The sequence below is a fragment of the Microcaecilia unicolor genome, chromosome 3 (assembly GCF_901765095.1).
Source record: "Microcaecilia unicolor chromosome 3, aMicUni1.1, whole genome shotgun sequence".
NCBI lineage: Eukaryota > Metazoa > Chordata > Amphibia > Gymnophiona > Siphonopidae > Microcaecilia > Microcaecilia unicolor.
This window is the reverse complement of record NC_044033.1, coordinates 326383860-326407718: the sequence shown is the minus strand read 5'-3', so window position 1 is coordinate 326407718 and position 23859 is coordinate 326383860. Positions and strand designations below refer to the sequence as shown.

The 23859-nt window shown below is 47.8% G+C and overlaps 1 protein-coding gene across 1 annotated transcript in view; it reads left to right on the top strand.

Annotated features, from left to right (window-relative positions):
- The window catches only part of TIAM2 (T cell lymphoma invasion and metastasis 2), a 312305-nt gene that overhangs the window by 92110 nt on the left and 196336 nt on the right, over positions 1–23859 (top strand). Inside the window, exon 9 of the mRNA XM_030198390.1 lies at positions 20205–20369. Coding sequence (XP_030054250.1) covers positions 20205–20369 — 165 coding nt within the window. The remainder of the gene's footprint in view (positions 1–20204; positions 20370–23859) is intronic.

Below are 23859 nucleotides of genomic sequence, written 5' to 3'. Positions count from 1 at the left end.
GTTTTGCTGGTTTAGCATGCTAGCATCTTCCAAGTAGATGTTGCAAGCCCAAAAGTGATGCTGACCCCTGCCTTACTTTATGTACTTCCCGCTCTAGTGCCTGCAATGGCGTTTGTGTGTGTGTCACTAGGCACTACATGCAGACTGCAGCAGCACAGATCTGTAAGCTTCTAAATTGGCTGGACCCTGTAACCACCCTCACCTCAGCAAGGTCTTAGCTGTTGAACAGAGGATGAAATGCACCAGTGATAGATGCAATGAAAGGTCAAGAACACACATGCAGAGCAGGGCGCTATAGATGCTATATCTAGAGATGCCCTCGATTTGGCGTCCTGGATGTAGAGTTGTATGTGTGTGGGGAGGGGGTTCCCTCATTATGCCCATCCCAGGTTGTCCGTCACCTCATGGTGATCTTCAGAGATGCCCACAGCAACAACAGAAAATAAATCACTGCGGGATGGGCCTGTGAACAGCAAGCCCTCATCTTTCCTGCAGTGGACCTCCCCCTCCCCCACAACACCCATACCCACACCCACATTAACTTTCTGTCATCAAGAAACCCAGGAAAATTGTATTGACTTTTCTTTTTATTGCTGCTGTGAGCATTGCCTGAGATCACAAACTGATGCTTTATTTAGCACTGTGCTGTCAGCAGGCCCAAATGGGATCATGCTACCTTTGAATTTGGTGCTGTAGGTTCTTGCCTATGATACCAAAATCTGGCTCCAACACAGGGTTAGCATTGGCAGATTTTGTTGTGTACAAGACAACCATCCTAAAATCTTTAAGAATCTATACTGTGGTACCAATCATGTTACAAATTTGGAGCAATTTGAGCACAGCTTTAAAGGTCAACATAGTGATAATTTGGAAAAGGTTTCCTGCCAAAAGTAAGCGCTTGGCCCTTTCATTAGAAGCACAGTATTTATCATTGCTACTGAAGCCCCATGACAGGGCAGAGCGCACTTGATACTGGCCAGCAACCAAAAGTGGCTTAATGAATGGGAACCTTCATTTTCTTTGCAAATGCTGACCTTGTCTCTGTGAGTGATTAAATATTTATTTATTGACTCTAATAATTAATAACCAGCAGAAACAGTGATCTATGGTAGAAAATAACCACCATCATCATTTAGCTCCATGCTTTTCCAACCAGACAGTTAAAGCTTGTTATGTCAGTATCTATATCAGATAAATCAGATAAGTACAACGAGTAAACGGTGAGTGCAATACATCAGGAAACACATAAAGGACACATTACTATTGTTGTTTACTCGTTTGCATTCCGTTTTTGTTAGCTGCTACCGCCGTCGGAAAATGGCTTTTAGTGCATGCCAGGGTAATCTACTTCCTCTTAATGACTTGTAATTGACTCGTTATTTGGTTCGTTAAGTTTAGTGCATCTGGCTGTAGATTCCATATATCATGTGAAAATGTAATTCAGCGTCGAAATGAAATTTGCTTAGGTGTATTCTGTAAAGTATGCTTTAATTTAGGCGTACTTTATAGAATAAGCCTAAATTTCTGCACAGTTTATTGAATTCACCAAGTGCCGGTCCACGTGACTAAATTTAGTCATTGTCAAGTAAAACCTGGTGTAAATCCTGATGCCTAAATTAGGTGCGGAGCAGGTGTATTCTATAACAACAGGCATAGATATTAGAAATGCCCACGACCTGCCCATTCTACTCCCATAACTATGTCCACTTTTCAACCATGCGACTGATATTTACGCGCACCATGTTATAGAACACGCTTAGCAAGTAGTGCGCATTAATTCTAATTAATGCCAGTTAGTGCTGATAAGGGGTTGTTAACATCCAAGTATCAGCACTGATTAGCTTGTTAACTAATTAAGTTATGGGTATTGTTATGGAATACGCTTTGATTTCCGCTCGGAAATCTCAGCGTGATGTATAGAATCCCGGGGATAGCACATTATGGGAAGGCAAAACAGAAAAAAATTCAGAGGTGCCCTTTTAGCAAATTGAACAGTTCTCCAGCAGGAAATAAATAATTTACTGACAATGTTCTAAAAGTGACTAGAAGGTGGAGTCTGAGGCTAAGAGACCAATAGGCAGCCAGGATCAGTTTTCAGTGGTTCAGTGGATTTAGAGCATGCTCACCATTACTGTGCGCTAAGTGCTAAGAAGCCCATAGGTATACAATGGGCTTCTTGGTCTTTGGCTCATGATTTGAAGCTACTGTTATTTTCTGTTTTAATGGATCACTTGTACTGGTCAAGAAGTCGTCTAGTTCATTTTTATAAGTTATTTTGCTTTATGGATGAAGACAATAGTCTAAGATTTGGATTTAGCTCACACCTTTTTCAGTAGTTACTCAAGGTAAGGTATATTCAGGTACAATAAGTATTTCCCTGTCTCTAGAAGACTAAAAATCTAATATTACTAGTAAAACATGCCCATTTCTGGAGCAAATGAAACAGGCGCTAACAAGGTTTTCCTGCCGAACCCCCTTCCCTACCCACCCCTTCGGCGTAGTGAAGCCACTCACCGCCATTGCTCCGCACCTCGTCAACGCACGCCACCTTCATCCACTGACGCCATTGCTCCACCCTCGATGTTTGACGCCATTGCTCCGCCCTTGACGTCATCACGTTTGACGCGAGGGCGAGGCCCAGACACAGTGATTTCGGTGGCTTTACCACCACGAACCCTTCGAACCCGAAGGAAATGCCCGCAGGAAGTGACACTGACGTCAGTGTCCTCAGAACGTTGAGGGTGAGTTTTATTATATAGGATACCTGAGGCAATGGAGAGTTAGTTAAGTGACTCGCCCAAGATCATAAGGAGCAGCTGTGAGAGAAACAGAATTTGAATCCAGTCTTCTCTCATGCACAACTTGCTGCCTTGACCACTAGGTACTCCTCCTTTGTATTTTTGGAAAGATAAAGAAAATGGTCCGTTCCCTCCTCCCCCCTCCCCGGATCCATTTAGCATCTTGGCCCTGCATGACCTTATGCATTGTGTATTAAATGAGTGCAGCCTGGTTCTCTGCAGGGAGTTCTCACAAATGGCTTTAGCAACTTCTGGACTTTTGCCATAGTTTTAGTATGCTCGTTTGTTTTCTAAATTCTGCCTATTTCAAGAAACTGAAATAGAAAACAAGAGTGCGCCAGGAATGTGCTTGATGTCTGCAGCGTACAGCCCCTGAAAATAAACATTTCCAGGAGTGTTTAAACAGTGGTATATCTGATCTTCTTAGCGGTATGCAGCACACATGGCTCCCGAGCCATCATTGTTATAAAGCTTTTAACAGTGATAATGCCCAGGGGAACTAGATGTCCACTTTGCGAAGGATGAAGTTGAAAAATTGCCCTAGACTGAAGTTCAACTTGCATCATGTCTGTTCTTATGTACAACCTTTTGTACTACTTCCGTGCAAAGTCCACACATCCCTTGTGTGCCTGGTGCAGGAATATCAGGAGGATTGTGTGGGAGGGCGCTGAAGGCTGAGGCAGGTAGTGAGATGGTGTGTGCAGTCATTATCTTTTGATTAAGGAAACAACCAGCCTTGTACATGAAGCAACAACTCAGTGGCTCACAAATAAAATATTGTTCTGGATTTCATTTGTGGAGTTCAGCAACTTACAGGGAGAGAGAGAGAGAAATCTAAGAAACACTGTGGTATAACACGTGGGAGAGTTTCTGCAAGCTTTGGCACAGAGGGCTGGAAAAATGACTGGGGCTTGTCATGGCTGGATGTGGCACTGAATGAATGAACTGTTATGATATTAGTCATAGTGGGTGAAACAGAAAAACTGCTTTCTGATGGCCGGGGTTCTGAAATGGAAAATTTGGATAAAGCAACAATATTTTGACCAAAACTCAGTGAAAACTTATAGTGCAGCCTACATTGGCTCATGTTTCCCAGAAAGTATATCATCTTGGAAACAGTAATGGTTAGATTTTGAGATCATTGGTGAACAGAGGGGTTTTGAGCCATAACAGTGTATGCTTCTCGACAAAACAGAGAACCGTATAATTTAACATCTATACTTGCACACACAACAAATTAATTGCCTTTAAAAATGACAGGATTTGACAGTTTAAGTATCCAAACTCTCTCTTCCCCCCTCCCCACTAGTCAGAGTGACAACATCTTCTCAGCTAACCAAAGTTGGACCCTGCCACACTTACCTTCCTAGCACTGTATCTGGCTTTATCCCAACCAACCCTGCAGCATGAGCAAAGTTGCCAACTCTGCGGTAAAACCGCAGAATCGGGTGGTTTCCAGCGAGCCCCCGCCGGAAAAAATGCAAAAGCCGCGGGTAGCGATTTTTTGAGCTGTTTTCCTGCAGGGGCCCGCAGGTTGGTGGAGTTTTCCCTTCGCCAATCCTGTTGGTCAAATTTGGTCCCTGATGATCTTGCTGAGCTCTATGAGTATCAGAGAGCAGACCATCAGGACGGGGACCTGGCACCCATGGAGGAGAAGAAAGTGTGCAGTAGTGCACACCGGCAGCGCAGCAGTTTAATTGTGAGTCTGGGTCCAGGACGTGAGGGAGGAGAGAGCCGGAGCGGAGGAACAGGGGCCCAATGAGGACGACACATCATCTTGTGGCAACTCATTAGCTCACATTAGTAAATGAGGCCCTTTGAAAAATATGGCTATAAATTTGAACATTAAAATAAATTAAGTTAAATTACATGAAGAGCACTTGGAGCTATAATCCTGTAAGATTTTCTATAAATTTTCCTGTTTAAAGAATATATTAATTCATTTATAATATTTCATACAGTAGGTCCTGAACTCATACTAATGGCTCAGATGGACCTATCGTACAGTACTGAATGCCATAAGAATGTGCAATCAGTTTAATGTAAAGAATCAATTACTATTACATAAGAATTAGGCAGTAAATACATAGGGGAACAATTACTAATTTTGAAGGTCATTTCAGCAGAGCCTGTTGTGAAATACTGGGGGGACTGTGGCCATTCTGACCTGAATATCCCAATGCCATCAAAATTGCCTTTTTATATTGTATAGAAAGATCTTTGTATGTTTCCAATGATTTAGTATGATGACATCTCCAAACATGCTCACTATTCCTAAGTTGCTGTTTCATGAATGCTAGATCTTGACTAAACCAAGGGTCACTTTTCCTCTGCAGGTTACGTGCTTGTGACTTAAGGAGAGTTAAAGTATTAAAGGTTGAGGAAAGATCAGTACTCCCGAGTTCAGCCTTCTCATCGGGGGGAAGAGCCGAGAAAGTTTCAATATTCAATTCAAAATGTTCTTGAAAGAGTTCCTGTGTTAGATGACACAAATCTTTATAGGAGTAGATACTATGTGCAGGTGACATTGAGATAGCTGAGTATATTGGGAAAATAGAAAGCATATAATGATCAGTCCAATGTAATGGACAAATTTGAAGAATGTAGTTCCTGCATTAAGAGCACTGAATCAAGATTGCACCCTCTGACGTGAGTACACTCAGTAACATGTTGAAACAAATCGCAATCAGAAATGAAATGTAAGAAATTTGTGGTAAAAAGCACCGTGGAGAGGCATAATCGAAAGGGACGCCCAAGTTTTGCTGAGGACGTCCTCGCAAAACGTCCCGGTGAAGGGGCGGGGAAACCCGTATTATCGAAACAAGATGTACGTCCATCTTTCGTTTTGTAACCAGGCGCTTCGATAATACAGTCGGGAACGCCCAAATCCTGAAATTCAGGTCGTCCTTAGAGATGGTCATCCCTAGACTTGGTCGTTTCTGATTTTCGGCGATAATGGAAACCAAGGACGCCCATCTCAGAAACAACCAAATGCAAGCCTTTTGGTCGTGGGAGGATCCAGCATTCGTAGTGCACTGGTCCCCCTGATATGCCAGGACACCAACCGAGCACCCTAGGGGGCACTGCAGTGGACTTCATAAATTGCTCCCAGGTACATACAGTGGTGGAAATAAGTATTTGATCCCTTGCTGATTTTGTAAGTTTGCCCACTGACAAAGACATGAGCAGCCCATAATTGAAGGGTAGGTTATTGGTAACAGTGAGAGATAGCACATCACAAATTAAATTCGGAAAATCACATTGTGGAAAGTATATGAATTTATTTGCATTCTGCAGAGGGAAATAAGTATTTGATCCCTCTGGCAAACAAGACCTAATACTTGGTGGCAAACCCTTGTTGGCAAGCACAGCGGTCAGACGTCTTCTGTAGTTGATGATGAGGTTTGCACACATGTCAGGAGGAATTTTGGTCCACTCCTCTTTGCAGATCATCTCTAAATCATTAAGAGTTCTGGGCTGTCGCTTGGCAACTCGCAGCTTCAGCTCCCTCCATAAGTTTTCAATGGGATTAAGGTCTGGTGACTGGCTAGGCCACTCCATGACCCTAATGTGCTTCTTCCTGAGCCACTCCTTTGTTGCCTTGGCTGTATGTTTTGGGTCATTGTCGTGCTGGAAGACCCAGCCACGACCCATTTTTAAGGCCCTGGCGGAGGGAAGGAGGTTGTCACTCAGAATTGTACGGTACATGGCCCCATCCATTCTCCCATTGATGCGGTGAAGTAGTCCTGTGCCCTTAGCAGAGAAACACCCCCAAAACATAACATTTCCACCTCCATGCTTGACAGTGGGGACGGTGTTCTTTGGGTCATAGGCAGCATTTCTCTTCCTCCAAACACGGCGAGTTGAGTTCATGCCAAAGAGCTCAATTTTTGTCTCATCTGACCACAGCACCTTCTCCCAATCACTCTCGGCATCATCCAGGTGTTCACTGGCAAACTTCAGACGGGCCGTCACATGTGCCTTCCGGAGCAGGGGGACCTTGCGGGCACTGCAGGATTGCAATCCGTTATGTCGTAATGTGTTACCAATGGTTTTCGTGGTGACAGTGGTCCCAGCTGCCTTGAGATCATTGACAAGTTCCCCCCTTGTAGTTGTAGGCTGATTTCTAACCTTCCTCATGATCAAGGATACCCCACGAGGTGAGATTTTGCGTGGAGCCCCAGATCTTTGTCGTTTGACAGTCATTTTGTACTTCTTCCATTTTCTTACTATGGCACCAACAGTTGTCTCCTTCTCGCCCAGCGTCTTACTGATGGTTTTGTAGCCCATTCCAGCCTTGTGCAGGTGTATGATCTTGTCCCTGACATCCTTAGACAGCTCCTTGCTCTTGGCCATTTTGTAGAGGTTAGAGTCTGACTGATTCACTGAGTCTGTGGACAGGTGTCTTTCATACAGGTGACCATTGCCGACAGCTGTCTGTCATGCAGGTAACGAGTTGATTTGGAGCATCTACCTGGTCTGTAGGGGCCAGATCTCTTACTGGTTGGTGGGGGATCAAATACTTATTTCCCTCTGCAGAATGCAAATAAATTCATATACTTTCCACAATGTGATTTTCCGGATTTAATTTGTGATGTGCTATCTCTCACTGTTACCAATAACCTACCCTTCAATTATGGGCTGCTCATGTCTTTGTCAGTGGGCAAACTTACAAAATCAGCAAGGGATCAAATACTTATTTCCACCACTGTAGCTCCCTTACCTTGTGTGCTGAGCCCCCCAAAACCCACTACTGTACACCACTACCATAGCCCTTATGGGTGAAGGGGGGCACCTAGATGTGGGTCCAGTGGGTTTCTGGTGAGTTTTGGAGGGCTCACATTTACCACCACAAGTGTAACAGGTAGGGGAGGGATGGGCCTGGGTCCGCCTGCCTGAAGTGCACTGCACCCACTAAAACTGCTCCAGGGACCTGCATACTGCTGCGATGGACCTGAGTATGACATTTGAGGCTGGCATAGAGGCTGGCACAAAATATTTGGAAAGATTTTTTTGAGGGTGGGAGGGGGTTAGTGACCACTGGGGGAGTAAGGGGAGGTCATCCCCGATTCCCTCCGGTGGTCATCTGGTCAGTTCGGGCAACTTTTTGTGGCTTGGTCGTAAGAAAAACAGGACCAGGTAAAGTCATCCAAGTGTTCATCAGGGACGCCCTTTTTTTCAATTATGGGTCGAGGACACCCATGTGTTAGGCACGCCCAAGACCCACCTTTGCGACGCCTCCGGCACGCCCCCATGAACTTTGGTTGTCCCCGTGACGGAAAGCAGTTGGGAACGGCCAAAATTGGCTTTTGATTATGCCGATTTGGGCGATCCTGTGAGAAGGACGCCCATCTTCTGATTTGTGTTGAAAGATGGGCGTCCTTCTCTTTCAAAAATAAGCCTGTTAGTATCTTCAGGGTGTATGTTAAGATCTCCCAAAAACTCTGAATAAAAATAGTACTTACCAACCTCTATGACAGCCTCAGATGTTATAGCCAGGTCCATTAGAGCAGAGTGCAGGTCCCTGGAATAATGTAGTGGTGGGTGCAGTACACTGTAGACAGGTGGACCCAGGCCCATACCTTCCCCTACCTGTTACACTTGTGGTGGAAACTGTGAGCCCTCCAAAACTCACCAGAAACCCACTGTACCCACATATAGTTGCCCCCTTCACCCATAAGGGCTATTGTAGTGGAGTACAGTTGGGGGTAGTGGGTTTTGGGGGGCTCAGCAGACAAGATAAGTGAGCAGTAGTGAGATATATACCTGTATATATGAAGTCCACAGCTGTTCTTTCTAGGGTGCCCCATTGGTCGCCTGGGATGTCTAGGAGACCAGTCTACTAAAAATGCTGGCCCCTCCTACATCTCAATGGCTTGATTTTCTACATTTTTCACTTGTGCATTTTTTCCCCCCTGAAAATGGCCTGAAAAGATAAATGCACAGAACACAAAACCTTGTTACAAACTGTATTTTAAAAAAAAATAGACATTTTGCTTTTTCAAAAATGGTTACATTTGCTATTTGGATTTGGGAAGTTTAGCGCAAAACATCCAAAGTCTGACTTAAACGTCATCGAAAATGCCGCTCTCTGTGTCTTTATAAAATAGATTTCTTCCTGTCCTATTAACCTAAGCACCGGTTATAAAATACTGTCATTGTGACTATCCCCAATCAAGGTGAGATTAAGACAGCAGTTTCTTGCAAGAGGGAAATGACGAGGAGGGCATGTAATGAAGTGATTTGACATAAGATAGAGTGATACCACTTGGCCTCAATGTGAGTTTGTATTCTGCAACGTTCTGGCAGCAGACGCTTAGTAACATCAGCCTGAGAAAAGAGAGTCTCTTACCCCGTCTTTGTCTCTAAATCTGATGAATTTTTCCTGAGAAAGTTAGTTGCATTTAGAGGGTAAACAGTGCATCACTGCAGAGGGTCCCATGAATTAGACATTTTGGAATCTGATCCTGGAACACTCCTCTCTAGCTATAAGCTTGAGAAATGCTGCTTCTTTCTTCTATAGCTGGCCGCCGCTGGGCTTTGCTTGGTATCTAGCAGCCTCTGCTGGAAGTTGAGTTTGCTGACAGTCTGCACAAAAAAACATGATGGCTTACTCTTTCAATATCCTTGCCCCTTTCACTGTTTTCTATTAAGACCTTATCTGGGGGGTTTTTTTCATGTCTGTTTTAAAAACATGTCATCCTAACACCAGCAAAACAAAAAAGAACTGTGGATGACACCTACTCTCGATATCACCACAGCAGCAGATAAATGGATCACAGTGATGAAAGGAAGTAACTTAAAGCAACCGTGCTATCACGTAAAACATAGCTCAAGGGTCCAGAAAAACACCCTCCTAAATGACAGAAAGGAAAGAGAATACTGTGAAAGTCACCTGGACGTGATGGGTTTTACCATTCAGCATTTGCAGGCAGGCTGTCTTTGCATGAAATTTTACCACAAAAGCTATGGTTTGAAGGAAGGAGGCTCAGAATAGATAGAGGGATAAGGTTCATAGGTATTTAGTTGTTGATGCTTTTTCAAACATTTTAAAATACAAAAAATGTGAATTAATTAGAAATCTTTAAATACCAGAAATTGTAGACATTATGGTCCTTATTTTAGAAGGATCCCCATGTGTAAATGGCACCATTTCTGTGTATAGATTGTTATTCACACATAAATGCTATCCTAGAAAGGGGGCTAGTTACATGAGGGGATGCTCACCACTTTTACCAAGAGGCGTGGTACCGGGAGAGGGAGTGGTTTGGGTGGGATGAACACATTCAACATAGATTCCATCTTACAAGTGGGATCCACGTTGATGTGAAAAAATGTAGACATCAGAATTTAAACCTGACCCCAGGGACACAGAAGCGGCTGTCTGAAGGGACAGCTATCAAGTTTGAAGTCTGTCTTCCCAGACATAGTTCCCCTCCAAAAGAAGGTTTAATTGACAGGAGACGGTGGGAGTGTGCTTGGCCCATTATCTGGCCTGAAGCCAGTAGGCAAAGCTTGCTACCATATTGAGTCACCCAAAACAATAGCAAACGCTTATTAGAAATAACGGACTGCCTATGCAAGGTTTAATTATTTTGAGTATCAATATTGCAGTTGCATGAGAGAGACGTCTTCAGCCTTGTCACATAAATTAAACCTCCTTGCCTTTAACCCCTCGCCCCCCCGCTGTATAAAATCCCCCAAATCCCCCAGCAAGGAAAGTCCTCTTCCATCAGATGCCCCGCCCCCAGCAGACACCCTCTATATGTGTTACAGTGGCGTACCTAGGGGGGCTGACACCCTGGGCGGATCGCCGATGCGCCCTGCCCCCCGGGTGCAGCGCCCCCCCCCCCCCCCCCCCGGAACAGCGCGACCCCCCCCCCCCCGGCGGAAGAACCCCTGATCCCCCGGCAAAAGGACCCCCCCCCCCGGGTGCATGCCGCTGAGGGGGGGGGGTACCGCGCACCTGCCGGCTGTTCGTTTTCATGCTCCCTCTGCCCCGGAACAGGAAGTAACCATTTCCGGGGCAAAGGGAGCATGAAAACGAAGAGCCGACAGGCGCGCAGCACCCCCCCCCCCCCAGCGGCGTGCACCCGGGGCGGACCGCCCCCACCGCCCCCCCTTGGCACGCCACTGATGTGTTAGAAGTGATTCAGTAAGCAGTGTAATATAAATTTCTCCGAGGACAAGCAGGCTGCTTGTTCTCACTGATGGGTGACGTCCACGGCAGCCCCTCCAATCGGAAACTTCTCTAGCAAAGTCCTTTGCTAGTCCTTGCGCGCCCGCGCGCACCGCGCATGCGCGGCCGTCTTCCCACCCGAAACCGGCTCGAGCCGGCCAGTCTTCTTTTGTCCGCACTCGGTACGGTCGTGTTTCGCCGTGTCGAGCCCCGGAAAGTCGACCTCGCGCGTCCAAATTTATTTTTGACATGTTTTTTCTTCGGAAAAAGTCTTTAAAGTGTTGGGAAGCGCTTCGGACCCCCCCCCCCCCCGGGTTTCAGACCACCCCTTCCCGTACTTCCAGCTTTTTGCCCCGATAAGTTTTCTTTCGTCGTCGGGGTAGGCCTCTTTTCGGCCTCGGTCGAGATTTTCTCCCTTCTAAATTTTTTGGTGCTCTTTTTCCGTCATTTCGGATTTTGATTTCGCCGGCGTGATTTTTCCGCCCATGACATCGAAGCCTTCCAGCGGCTTCAAGAAGTGCACCCAGTGCGCCCGGGTAATCTCGCTCACTGATAGACACTCGTCGTGTCTTCAGTGTCTGGGGGCCGAGCACCGCCCTCAGAACTGTACTCTGTGTTCCCTGCTTCAAAGGCGGACTCAGGTAGCGAGATTAGCCCAGTGGAACGTGTTGTTCTCGGGCTCTTCGTCGGCATCGGCACCGGGATCTTCGAGTGCATCGACGTCGTCAGCGTCCAGACCATCTTCCTCGGCCGCCACTGTATCGAGTGCATCGAGGCATCGGGCCTCTGCATCGGCGCCAAGGTATCGGGCGACTGCATCGACGTCGGTGGTACCGGGACCTCGTCTGCTGATGTCGTCGGACGGTGGTGCATCGTCAGGAGTGCAGGTGAGGGCTGTCCATTCCCCTGCTGGTGGCGGTGAGCCTTCGGGTGGGTCTCCTCCTACCCTGAGGGCTCCTGCGGTACAGCCCCCACGAGACCGACCTCCTTCGGCCTCGGCCCTGAGGAAGCGACGGCTGGATTCTACGTCCTCCTCGTCGGTGCCGGGGAGCTCCGGTGACATGCTTCGGAAGAAGTCGAAGAAGCATCGACACCGGTCTCCTCCCCGCGTCGGCACCGAGAGCTCTGGGTCGCCGAGGGAGTCGGCACCCAGCAGGCATCGGCACCGAGAGGACCGCTCACCCTCTGTTCAGGAGGTGTCGATGCGCTCCACTCTGGACAGCCCGGAACAGCCTCCTCGCCCGGAACAGGTTCTGACGTCGACGCCTGCATCGACCTCTTTGCCTTTCTCTGCAGCCGCTCTGAACGAGAGCCTCCGGGCCGTTCTCCCAGAGATTCTGGGAGAGCTGTTGCGCCCTTCCCCTCCGGTACCGGCGGTGCTTGCGCCTCCGGTACCGTCGAGCGTGGCGCCGGCTGGCCCATCGCCCGGGGTGAGGTCCGCGACGTCGGTACCGCGTGCGGTGCCGACTGCGGCCACCTCCCAGGAGGGCTCCCCGACTACGTCGGCGGAGGGAGCTTCGCCGATGCGGGCGAGGGAGTCTACCTCTCGACGCCCCCATCGTGGACGTGGCTCCACGGAGTCGAGCCGGGCGAGGTTGCAGACACAGGTTCGTGAACTTGTGTCTGACACCGAGGGTGAGGCCTCGTGGGAGGAAGAGGAAGACCCCAGATATTTCTCTGACGAGGAGTCTGAGGGTCTTCCTTCTGATCCTACTCCCTCTCCTGAAAGGCAGCTTTCTCCTCCTGAGAGTCTGTCTTTCGCTTCCTTTGTCCGGGAGATGTCTACAGCCATCCCCTTCCCGGTGGTTGTGGAGGACGAGCCCAGGGCTGAAATGTTTGAGCTCCTGGACTATCCTTCTCCACCTAAGGAAGCGTCCACTGTTCCCTTGCACCATGTCCTAAAAAAGACATTGCTTGCGAACTGGACCAAGCCACTAAGTAATCCCCACATTCCCAAGAAGATCGAGTCCCAGTACCGGATCCATGGGGACCCAGAGCTGATGCGCACCCAGTTGCCTCATGACTCTGGAGTTGTGGATTTGGCCCTAAAGAAGGCTAAGAGTTCTAGGGAGCATGCTTCGGCGCCCCCGGGCAAAGACCCTAGAACCTTAGACTCCTTTGGGAGGAAGGCCTACCATTCTTCTATGCTCGTGGCCAAAATTCAGTCGTACCAGCTCTACACGAGCATACATATGCGGAACAATGTGAGGCAGTTGGCGGGCTTGGTTGATGCTCTTCCCCCTGAGCAGGCCAAGCCTTTTCAGGAGGTGGTCAGGCAGCTGAAGGCGTGCAGAAAATTCCTGGCCAGAGGGGTGTATGACACCTTTGATGTTGCGTCCAGGGCCGCTGCTCAAGGTGTGGTGATGCGCAGGCTCTCATGGCTGCGTGCCGCCGACCTGGAGAATAGACTCCAGCAGCGGATTGCGGACTCGCCTTGCCGTGCGGATAACATTTTTGGAGAGAAGGTCGAACAGGTGGTAGAGCATCTCCACCAGCGGGACACCGCATTCGACAAGTTCTCCCGCCGGCAGCCTTCAGCATCTACCTCTAGAGGTAGAAGATTTTTTGGGGGAAGGAAGACTGTTCCCTATGCTTCTGGTAAGCGTAGGTACAATCCTCCTTCTCGACAGCCTGCGGCCCAGGCTAAGTCCCAGCGCGCTCGCTCTCGTCAGCAGCGTGCGCCTCAGCAAGGCCCCGCGGCTCCCCAGCAAAAGCAAGGGGCGAGCTTTTGACTGGCTCCAGCAGAGCATAGCCGACATCCAAGTGTCAGGGCCGGGCGACCTGCCAGTCGGGGGGAGGTTGAAAGCTTTTCACCAAAGGTGGCCTCTCATAACCTCCGACCAGTGGGTTCTTCAAATAGTCCGGCAAGGACACACCCTCAATTTGGCCTCAAAACCTCCAAATTGTCCACCGGGAGCTCAGTCTTACAGCTTCCAGCACAGGCAGGTACTTGCAGAGGAACTCTCCGCCCTTCTCAGCGCCAATGCGGTCGAGCCCGTGCCATCCGGGCAAGAAGGGCTGGGATTCTATTCCAGGTACTTCCTTGTGGAAAAGAAAACAGGGGGGATGCGTCCCATCCTAGACCTAAGGGCCCTGAACAAATATCTCGTAAAAGAAAAGTTCAGGATGCTTTCCCTGGGCACCCTTCTCCCCATGATTCAGCAAAACGATTGGCTATGCTCTCTGGACTTGAAGGATGCCTACACACACATCCCGATACTGCCAGCTCACAGACAGTATCTGCGATTTCAGTTGGGCACACGCCACTTCCAGTACTGTGTGCTACCCTTTGGGCTCGCCTCTGCGCCCAGGGTGTTCACAAAGTGCCTAGCTGTGGTAGCAGCGGCACTTCGCAGGCTGGGGGTGCACGTGTTCCCATATCTCGACGATTGGCTGGTGAAGAACACATCCGAGGCAGGAGCCCTGCAGTCCATGCAGATGACTATTCGCCTCCTGGAGCTACTGGGGTTTGTGATAAATTATCCAAAGTCCCATCTTCTCCCAGTGCAGAAACTCGAATTCATAGGAGCTCTGCTGGATTCTCGGACGGCTCGCACCTATCTCCCAGAGACGAGGGCCAACAACTTGTTGTCCCTCGTCTCGCGGGTGCGAGCGTCCCAGCAGATCACAGCTCGGCAGATGTTGAGATTGCTGGGCCACATGGCCTCCACAGTTCATGTGACTCCCATGGCCCGTCTTCACATGAGATCTGCTCAATGGACCCTAGCCTCCCAGTGGTATCAGGCTGCTGGGGGTCTAGAAGACGTGATCCACCTGTCCACGAGTTTTCTCGAATCCCTGTATTGGTGGACAATCTGGTCCAATTTGACTCTGGGACGTCCTTTCCAAATTCCTCAGCCACAAAAAGTGCTGACAACGGATGCGTCTCTCCTGGGATGGGGAGCTCATGTCGATGGGCTTCACACCCAAGGAAGCTGGTCCCTCCAGGAACGCGGTCTACAGATCAATCTCCTGGAGTTGCGAGCGATCTGGAACACTCTGAAGGCTTTCAGAGATCGGCTGTCCCATCAAATTATCCAAATTCAGACAGACAACCAGGTTGCCATGTACTATGTCAACAAGCAGGGGGCACCGGATCTCGCCCCCTGTGTCAGGAAGCCGTCAGCATGTGGCTCTGGGCTCGCCGTCTCGGCATGGTGCTCCAAGCCACATATCTGGCAGGCGTAAACAACAGTCTGGCCGACAGACTGAGCCGGATTATGCAACCTCACGAGTGGTCGCTCAACTCCAGAGTGGTGCGCCAGATCTTCCAAGCGTGGGGCACCCCCTTGGTGGATCTCTTCGCATCTCGAGTGAACCACAAAGTCCCTCAGTTCTGTTCCAGGCTTCAGGCCCCCGGCAGACTGGCATCGGATGCCTTCCTCCTGGATTGGGGGGAGGGCCTGCTGTATGCTTATCCTCCCATTCCTCTGGTGGGGAAGACTTTGTTGAAACTCAAGCAAGACCGAGGCACCATGATTCTGATTGCTCCTTTTTGGCCGCGTCAGATCTGGTTCCCTCTTCTTCTGGAGTTATCCTCCGAAGAACCGTGGAGATTGGAGTGTTTTCCGACCCTCATCACGCAGGACGAAGGGGCTCTTCTGCATCCCAGCCTCCGGTCCCTGGCTCTCACGGCCTGGATGTTGAGAGCGTAGACTTTGCCTCTTTGGGTCTGTCAGAGGGTGTCTCCCGCGTCTTGCTTGCTTCCAGGAAAGATTCCACTAAGAGGAGTTACTTCTTTCTGTGGAGGAGGTTTGCCGTCTGGTGTGACAGCAAGGCCCTAGCTCCTCGCTCTTGTCCTACACAGACCCTGCTTGAATACCTTCTGCACTTGTCTGAGTCTGGTCTCAAGACCAACTCTGTAAGAGTTCACCTTAGCGCAATCAGTGCATACCATTACCATGTGGAAGGTAAGCCGATCTCAGGACAGCCTTTAGTTGTTCGCTTCATGAGAGGTTTGCTTTTGTCAAAGCCCCCTGTCAAGCCTCCTACAGTGTCATGGGATCTCAATGTCGTTCTGACCCAGCTGATGAAACCTCCTTTTGAGCCACTGAATTCCTGCCATCTGAAGTACTTGACCTGGAAGGTCATTTTCTTGGTGGCAGTCACTTCAGCTCGTAGAGTCAGTGAGCTTCAGGCCCTGGTAGCCCAGGCCCCTTACACCAAATTTCATCATAACAGAGTAGTCCTCCGCACTCACCCTAAGTTCTTGCCAAAGGTCGTGTCGGAGTTCCATCTGAACCAGTCAATTGTCTTGCCAACATTCTTTCCCCGTCCTCATTCCTGCCCTGCTGAACGTCAGCTGCACACATTGGACTGCAAGAGAACATTGGCCTTCTATCTGGAGCGGACACAGCCCCACAGACAGTCCGCCCAATTGTTTGTTTCTTTTGATCCCAATAGGAGGGGAGTGGCTGTAGGGAAACGCACCATATCCAATTGGCTAGCAGATTGCATTTCCTTCACTTACGCCCAGGCGGGGCTGGCTCTTGAGGGTCATGTCACGGCTCATAATGTTAGAGCCATGGCTGCGTCGGTAGCCCACTTGAAGTCAGCCTCCATCGAAGAAATTTGCAAAGCTGCGACGTGGTCTTCTGTCCACACATTCACATCTCATTACTGCCTGCAGCAGGATACCCGACGCGACAGTCGGTTCGGGCAGTCAGTTCTTCAGAACCTGTTTGGGCTTTAGGATCCAACTCCACCCCCCGAGGGCCCTGTTTGTTCTGTTCCAGGCTGCACTCTCAGTTAGTTGGTAAATTTTTTAGGTCAATCTCAGTTATGTCCTCGCCGTTGCGAGGCCCAATTGACCATGGTTATTGTTTTGAGTGAGCCTGGGGGCTAGGGATACCCCATCAGTGAGAACAAGCAGCCTGCTTGTCCTCGGAGAAAGCGAATGCTACATACCTGTAGAAGGTATTCTCCGAGGACAGCAGGCTGATTGTTCTCACAAACCCGCCCGCCTCCCCGTTGGAGTTGTGTCTTCCCTTGAAGTGTATTGTCTTGCTGCATACTGGACTGGCCGGCTCGAGCCGGTTTCGGGCGGGAAGACGGCCGCGCATGCGCGGTGCGCGCGGGCGCGCGAGGACTAGCAAAGGACTTTGCTAGAGAAGTTTCCGATTGGAGGGGCTGCCGTGGACGTCACCCATCAGTGAGAACAATCAGCCTGCTGTCCTCGGAGAATACCTTCTACAGGTATGTAGCATTCGCTATTTACTTTGCTGACCTGTTTTAACGTTAGTGTTGCAGGAGTGCTCTGGTGATGGAATATTTACCCACTAAAAATATATTTGAAACCTAGCAACTGTGGTTTGTACTACTAGCCAAGTCCTTGGACCATTTGGGCAGCAAAACTAGTACTGCAGCGAGCTCCTCTTTAAATGGGCTGGGAATCAAGACTCAGCAGAGCTGACCCTACCATTGAGCAACGGGGTGCACATGACCCCCACAGCCCTCCACATCTCCTACTGGCCACCCCTGCAGATTAGACTTTTTGAAGACAATAGTGTTGTAGTAGAACTTATGTGACGTATAGTAGCTGGAAGGTTATATTTTTGCTGCAGTGCTTTGCAGTGTCACAGTCTCTTGTCCACCTGGGTATGTGAGCCTGTAACCTTCTGTTTCCACACCAGAGACTGTCACTGAGCCAAAGGAGCAGCTCCATTCCTGGAGCTCATATAATGTACAGGTGTGCCATTTTTGCCTTTAAGGCTGCGGTCTTGCACCATCACGCTAGGAAAAGTTGCACAATAGCTGATACCATTGTACATATATTTTTTTGATATTTAGGGGAGAAATTATCAACATGGGCTAACGTTAAGACTAGAGAATGACACGGGGACAAAGTGTGTACCCGTGGGTTCTGTCTCCATCCCCGCCCCATGTCCGCAGGTTCTGTCTCCGTCCCCGTAGGCCCTGTCTCCTTCCCAGACCCGCCCCCATGTTCTGTCCCCATCCCCGTCCACGCTCCGTCCCCATGGACTCTGTCCTCATCTGTAGAAGCCTCGAACAATTATGATTTTATATTTAAATCTTTTTATTAAAGTATAAAAAGGAACAATATGCTGTGCAACTATTGTGTATAAATTACAAACAGAAAACAATAATAACAGTGAGCAGCTATAATAACCCTCCTCACCACCACCTTCTACCCTTCCAACCCCCAACAATAGCTGATTTCTACTACCCCAAGGAATCCTAATCCACCCTGTTAAAATGTTCAGGGGTACAAAATACAACCTGTTCTGTATGCCCCAGAGGGGAGAAATACACCCTATGAAGCACTGTATAGCTCTCCTGTCTTCCACAATCCTTCCTTCAATAGAAGATGTCTTCTTAAAAGATGTGCTAGTAGCAGAATGTACAACATCCCCCATGCAAAGTTTGCTAGTTGTGGCCATCATGTTTGCTTATTTTTCCAAAAAAATCAAAATATCGTAATCTGTATCACTCAAACATAAATAACAGTCTAGTTTATCAACAGGCTTCAAAGTAGAAAATAACATAGGGACAAAGTTTTTCCCCATCCCCGTGGGATCTGTCCCCATCCCCGCAAGCTCTGTCCCTGTCCCCATCCCTGCGGTTACTGTGGGTCCCCGTGTCATTCTCTAGTTAAGACATGTTATTTTACTGTTAACCCCAGTTATTAACTAGGTCTCATTGAAATAAATGGGACCTATATTAAAACAGCACGAGTTAGTGGTAAAATAACAAGTCTTAAGAGTAGCCCATGTTGATAACTATACCCCTTAATGTCATTCTCATAATAGATATTGTTATCAGTTTGGGTCAGTTTATCTCTTTTGGAGCAACAGCTGAATGGTACTGACGTCTTACTATTAAATTTGAGACGCCAATGAAACAACCATTGGATGGGATACTTGCAAGCTCATTTTCAAAGCACTTAGCCTCCCAAAGTTCCATAGAAACCTATGGAACTTAGCCTCCCAAAGTGCTTTGAAAATATGCCTGATAGAGGGGCATAAACGAAAGGGGTGCCCAAGTTTTCCTGAGGATGTCCTCACAGGATGTCCTGGCAAAGGGGCGGGGAAACCCGTATTATCGAAACAAGATGGGTGTCCATCTTTCGTTTCGATAATACGGTCGGGGATGCCCAAATCTTGAAATTTAGGTCATCCCTAGAGATGGTCGTCCTTAGACTTTGTCGTTTCTGATGTTCGGCGATAATGGAAACTAAGGACACCCATCTCAGAAACGACCAAATGCAAGCCCTTTAGTCATGGGAGGAGCCAGCATTCGTAGTGCACTGGTCCCCCTGACATGCCAGGACAGCAGCCGGGCACCCTAGGGGCACTGCAGTGGACTTCATAAATTGCTCCCTGGTACATAGCCCCCCAAAACCCACTACTCACCACTGTACACCACTACCTTACTGGTAATGGGGGGCACCTACATTTGGGTACAGTGGGTTTGTGGTGGGTTTTGAAGGGTTCACATTTACCACCACAAGTGTAAATGTGACCCAGGCCCAGGATGGGCCTGGGTCCACCTGCCTGAAGTGCACTGCACCCACTAAAACTTCTCCAGGGACCTGCATACTGCTGTCATGGAGCTGGGTATGATATTTGAGGCTGGCATAGAGGCTGGCAAAAAATATTTAAAAAAAAAATTTTTTTTGAGGGTGGGAGGGGGTTAGTGACCAGTGGGGGAGTAAGGGGAGGTGATCCCTGATTCCCTCCAGTGGTCATCTGGTCAGTTCGGGCACCTTTTCGTGGCTTGGTCATAAGAAAAAAAGAACCAAGTAAAGTCGTCCAAGTGCTCGTCAGGGACGCCCTTTTTTTTCGATTATGGGTCGAGGATGCCCATGTGTTAGGCGCGCCCAAGAGCCGCCTTCGCTATGCTTCTGACACGCCCCCGGGAACTTTGGTCATCCCCGCGACAGAAAGCAGTTGGGGACGCCCAAAATCGTCTTTCGATTATGCCGATTTGGGTGACCCTGTGAGAAGGACGCCCATCTCTCGATTTGTGTCGAAAGATGGGCATCCTTCTCTTTCGACCTGATAGTGGGCATCAGTGGTAAATTTGAGAGATCATACTCCACATACCCTGGCTTTTGGGTGAGGTTCATTACTGTTGTACACAAAATTAACCCGTTTAGAATCTGCCCAGTGATACAGTATTTTGAGTTAGAATGTGGATGCTCTTCTTTAAGATGTTACCTGTACTTCTCCTGGTTTCCTGTTGATTTTCTCTCTTTTTTTGAACAGCAGATTGATGAGCCGCTGAATGCCTTCTGTTCAACGACAGAGTGCAACTACAAGGAAAGCATTCTGGAAATCCCAACCTACGTTCGCTTCCATAACTGCTCAGGGGTTACTGTGAACATCAAGCCAGAACACAGAGTGGAAGATGTTTTGTCTTTGGCATGCAAGGTATGGCAGTCTTTGCACTTGAACTTAAAACTTGAAATAGATTTTAAAAACTAATGTTGGGAGCAGCTTGTAGGCTTTGCTAGCAGGGGCTTGAATAGGTTGTGACAGCTTTTCCTACATCAGCACACAACTGTGGAACGCACTACCAAAAGTCTTGAAAACCATGAACGACCACTTACACTTTAGAAAAACACTTAAAACCCACCTGTTTAAAAAGGCATACCCTACCAATCCAACATAAATGCTTGATCTCTGCGACACAACAACACTAAAGTTCGTCATAGTCTTTACATAATTTCTTCTGTTGTAGGATCACTTTATGCGATCCTACCACATGAACCTTATCCTACCCCAACAACACCTTGTATTTGTTTTCTCCGGAGGCTGCACACAACTCTCTGGCACAATGTAAGCCAATTGAGCCTAAAAATAGGTGGGAAAATGTGGGATACAAATGTAACAAATAAATAAAATATTGAAATGCCCCTCCAGGTCTCTGGAAATGCCCATTCATGATGCAGATATAACTAGGTGCAGTATTGTTGGCATGTGTCCTTATACTCATGTATTTGACCACACTATTTTATAAAACCCTTTTTTTGGGTGTAAACCATGCTTTAGACATGGAAAATGCTTTATCAAACTACCCTTATAGTGCACACTTTTTGAATGAAAGATCATTTGGAGTGATAAAGAGGTTTTCTGTACTGACTATCATAACTCATTAATGAGTATGGCAATACTTGCCATATTCATTAATGAGTTATGATAAAATACTTTTACCCTGTGATAATGACTTTTTTCCTATCAAACATTTGTGACACTTTAATGAGTAAACACTTTTGGCTGCTCAGTGGTATTATCTGTGGAGGGGGGGGGGGGTGGAGGAGTCAAACAGCATAGCTTGTAGGGAAATAGTTGTTTTGCTGTTCTGTGTAGCAGTATGTTCCTTCCAATGCTGGTGCTCTCAGAGCCATCTGCTAATATGACACTCTGCTGTGGAAAGAACCTAGAAGCAGCTGAACAGTCTGCAAATACAGAACTTGAACAAAACAGAAAGTCCCCTACAAACGGCATCTGCAGGTTTTAGAGATCTTCTGCCACTATATTAACTGTATAGTTCCATAGTTGAGTGGCAGGCAGTCCTGAGCACACTGAAAAGATCATGAAAAGGCAGCGTTGTTTACCTGTAGCAGGTGTTTCCCTTAGGCAGCAGGGTTGATAAGACGCACAGTGATGTCATCTGATGGTGCCAGGACGGAACTGTTTCTTCCACAGTTCAGAACTTGCTCCTTAGTTCTGTGTAGTGCACCACAACTTAGGCATTCAGACAGGGGTAAACAGCAGTTAGGTGCCTAATTGTACTAGGTAGGGCTTTTTTTGAGGGGGTACTTGGGGTTACTGAGTACCGGCACCTTTTCCATTGTCTGCTAAAATTAACCCATGGTCCCCAAGTTTTAATGAAAGAGCTTAGGCTTTTCACACCGATTCTACCTTGTTATAGATTCTGTGTCTGGTTGCAGAGGGTCTGGCTTATTGTGGGGTGGGTCCCTCAGTGATCACACCACGTCTAAAGGGTGGCCTGACATTTGAGTACCGCCACCTTTTTCACTAGAAAAATTGCACTGGTACTAGGTCACTTTTCTGTAAGTTAGCGCCTAAGTGCTTTACCCACGGATTCTATGTAAGACATGGCGAGTTGCACGCATTACATTGGGTATGCGCCAATTTTGCGCAGGTAACTTACTTGAGTAATGAGCCAATCAGCACTGATAATTGGCCAATATCCAATTATCAGCACTAATTGACAATAACTGGAATTTATGCGCACATCTTTTTAGACGTATTCTAAATAGAGGGGTGTGTAAATTCTAACGTGCGTAGCTGAAAAGAGGGTGTGGCCATGGGACTAGTGTGGGCATGTTGGGGGCGTTCCTCAAATTTATGCACATGGTTATAGAATTCGGGGGAACCTAAGTTAAGTGCAGTATTTCCAGTAGGTTTTCAGTGGTGTAAGTGGCCACACCTAAATGTAGTAGCGTTCCCCGGCCCTATGCACTATGCTGTAAACTGCGTCTAACTTTAGGCATGGTTTACAGAAAAGCAGTAAGCGCTGCTTTTGGACGCGTCTTTTTTTCAATTTGTTAATGGGGAATTCATCATCTTGTTGTTTATATGTTTACCTATTTTTTAAACGCCATTTCCAGAATCTGACCCTTAGTGTGTAACAAAACAAAAAGGCAAATGATCTGCAAGATCCAGAACAACAGAAAAAAAGAGCAGACCACGTAAAAAATAAAATGATATTTATTTCATCAAAATAGCAAACAGTTTTCCTTTAATCACCCAACATGACCATGTTTCACAATTAAAGGAAATTGTTTGCTGTTTTGGACTTGGAAATTTATTTATTTATTTTGTTGTTTCTGAATTTGTACCCCACATTTTCCAATCAGGTTGTCAGTTCAATGTGGCTTACAGTTTGATATAGTTAGACATGTAGCATTATCAGTAGTAGCTGATGCGTGCCATTATTTGTTTTTCTGTTGGTGGTCGGGTTCTGTGAAGTGTTACATTGTCGATTAGTTAGTCTGTGTGGGATGTTTGAAGAAAGATTGTCTGAAGAAGTGGGCTTTCAGGTGTTTTTGAAAAGTAAAATATCATTTTACTTTTTACGTGGTCTGCTCTTTTTTTCTGTTGCTTTAGAGGAGCATTTTCGAAAGGGACGTCCAAGTTTCGATTTGGACGTCCTTTCAAAACGTCCCGATCCAGGGGCGGGGAAACCTGTTTTTTGAAACAAGATGGACGTCCATCTTTCATTTCAAAAATACCGCCAGGGACGTCCAAATCCTTAAATTTGGTCGTCCTTAGAGATGGACGTGCCTAGACATGGACTTATCTGACTTTTGGCGATTTTCAAAACCAAGGACATCCATGTCAGAAACGACCAAATGCAAGCCCTTTGGTCATGGGAGGAGCCAGCATTTGTAGTGCAGTGGTCCCCCTGACATGCCAAGACAGCAACCGGGCAACCTACTGGGCACGGCAGTGGACTTCATAAATTACTCCCAGTTACATAACTCCCTTACCTTGTGTGCTGAGCCCCCCAACCCCCCCCCCCCAAAACCCACTACCCACAACTACCATAGCCCTTAAGGGGGGCACCTAGATGTGGGTACAGTGGTTTGGGGTGGGTTTTGGAGGGCTCGCTGTTTCCTCCACAAATGTAACAGGTAGGGGGGGATGAGCCTGGGTCCGCCTGCCTGAAGTGCACTCACCCACTAAAACGGCTCCAGGGACCTGCATACTGCTGTCATGGACCTGAGTATGACATCTGAGGCTGGCATAGAGGCAGGCATGAAATATTTTTAAACATGTTTTTTGAGGGTGGTAAGGGGTTAGTGACCACAGGGGAAGTAACGGGAAGTCATCCCCGATTCTCTCCGGTGGTCATTTTCAGTTTGGGCAACTTTTTGTGCCTTGGTCGTTA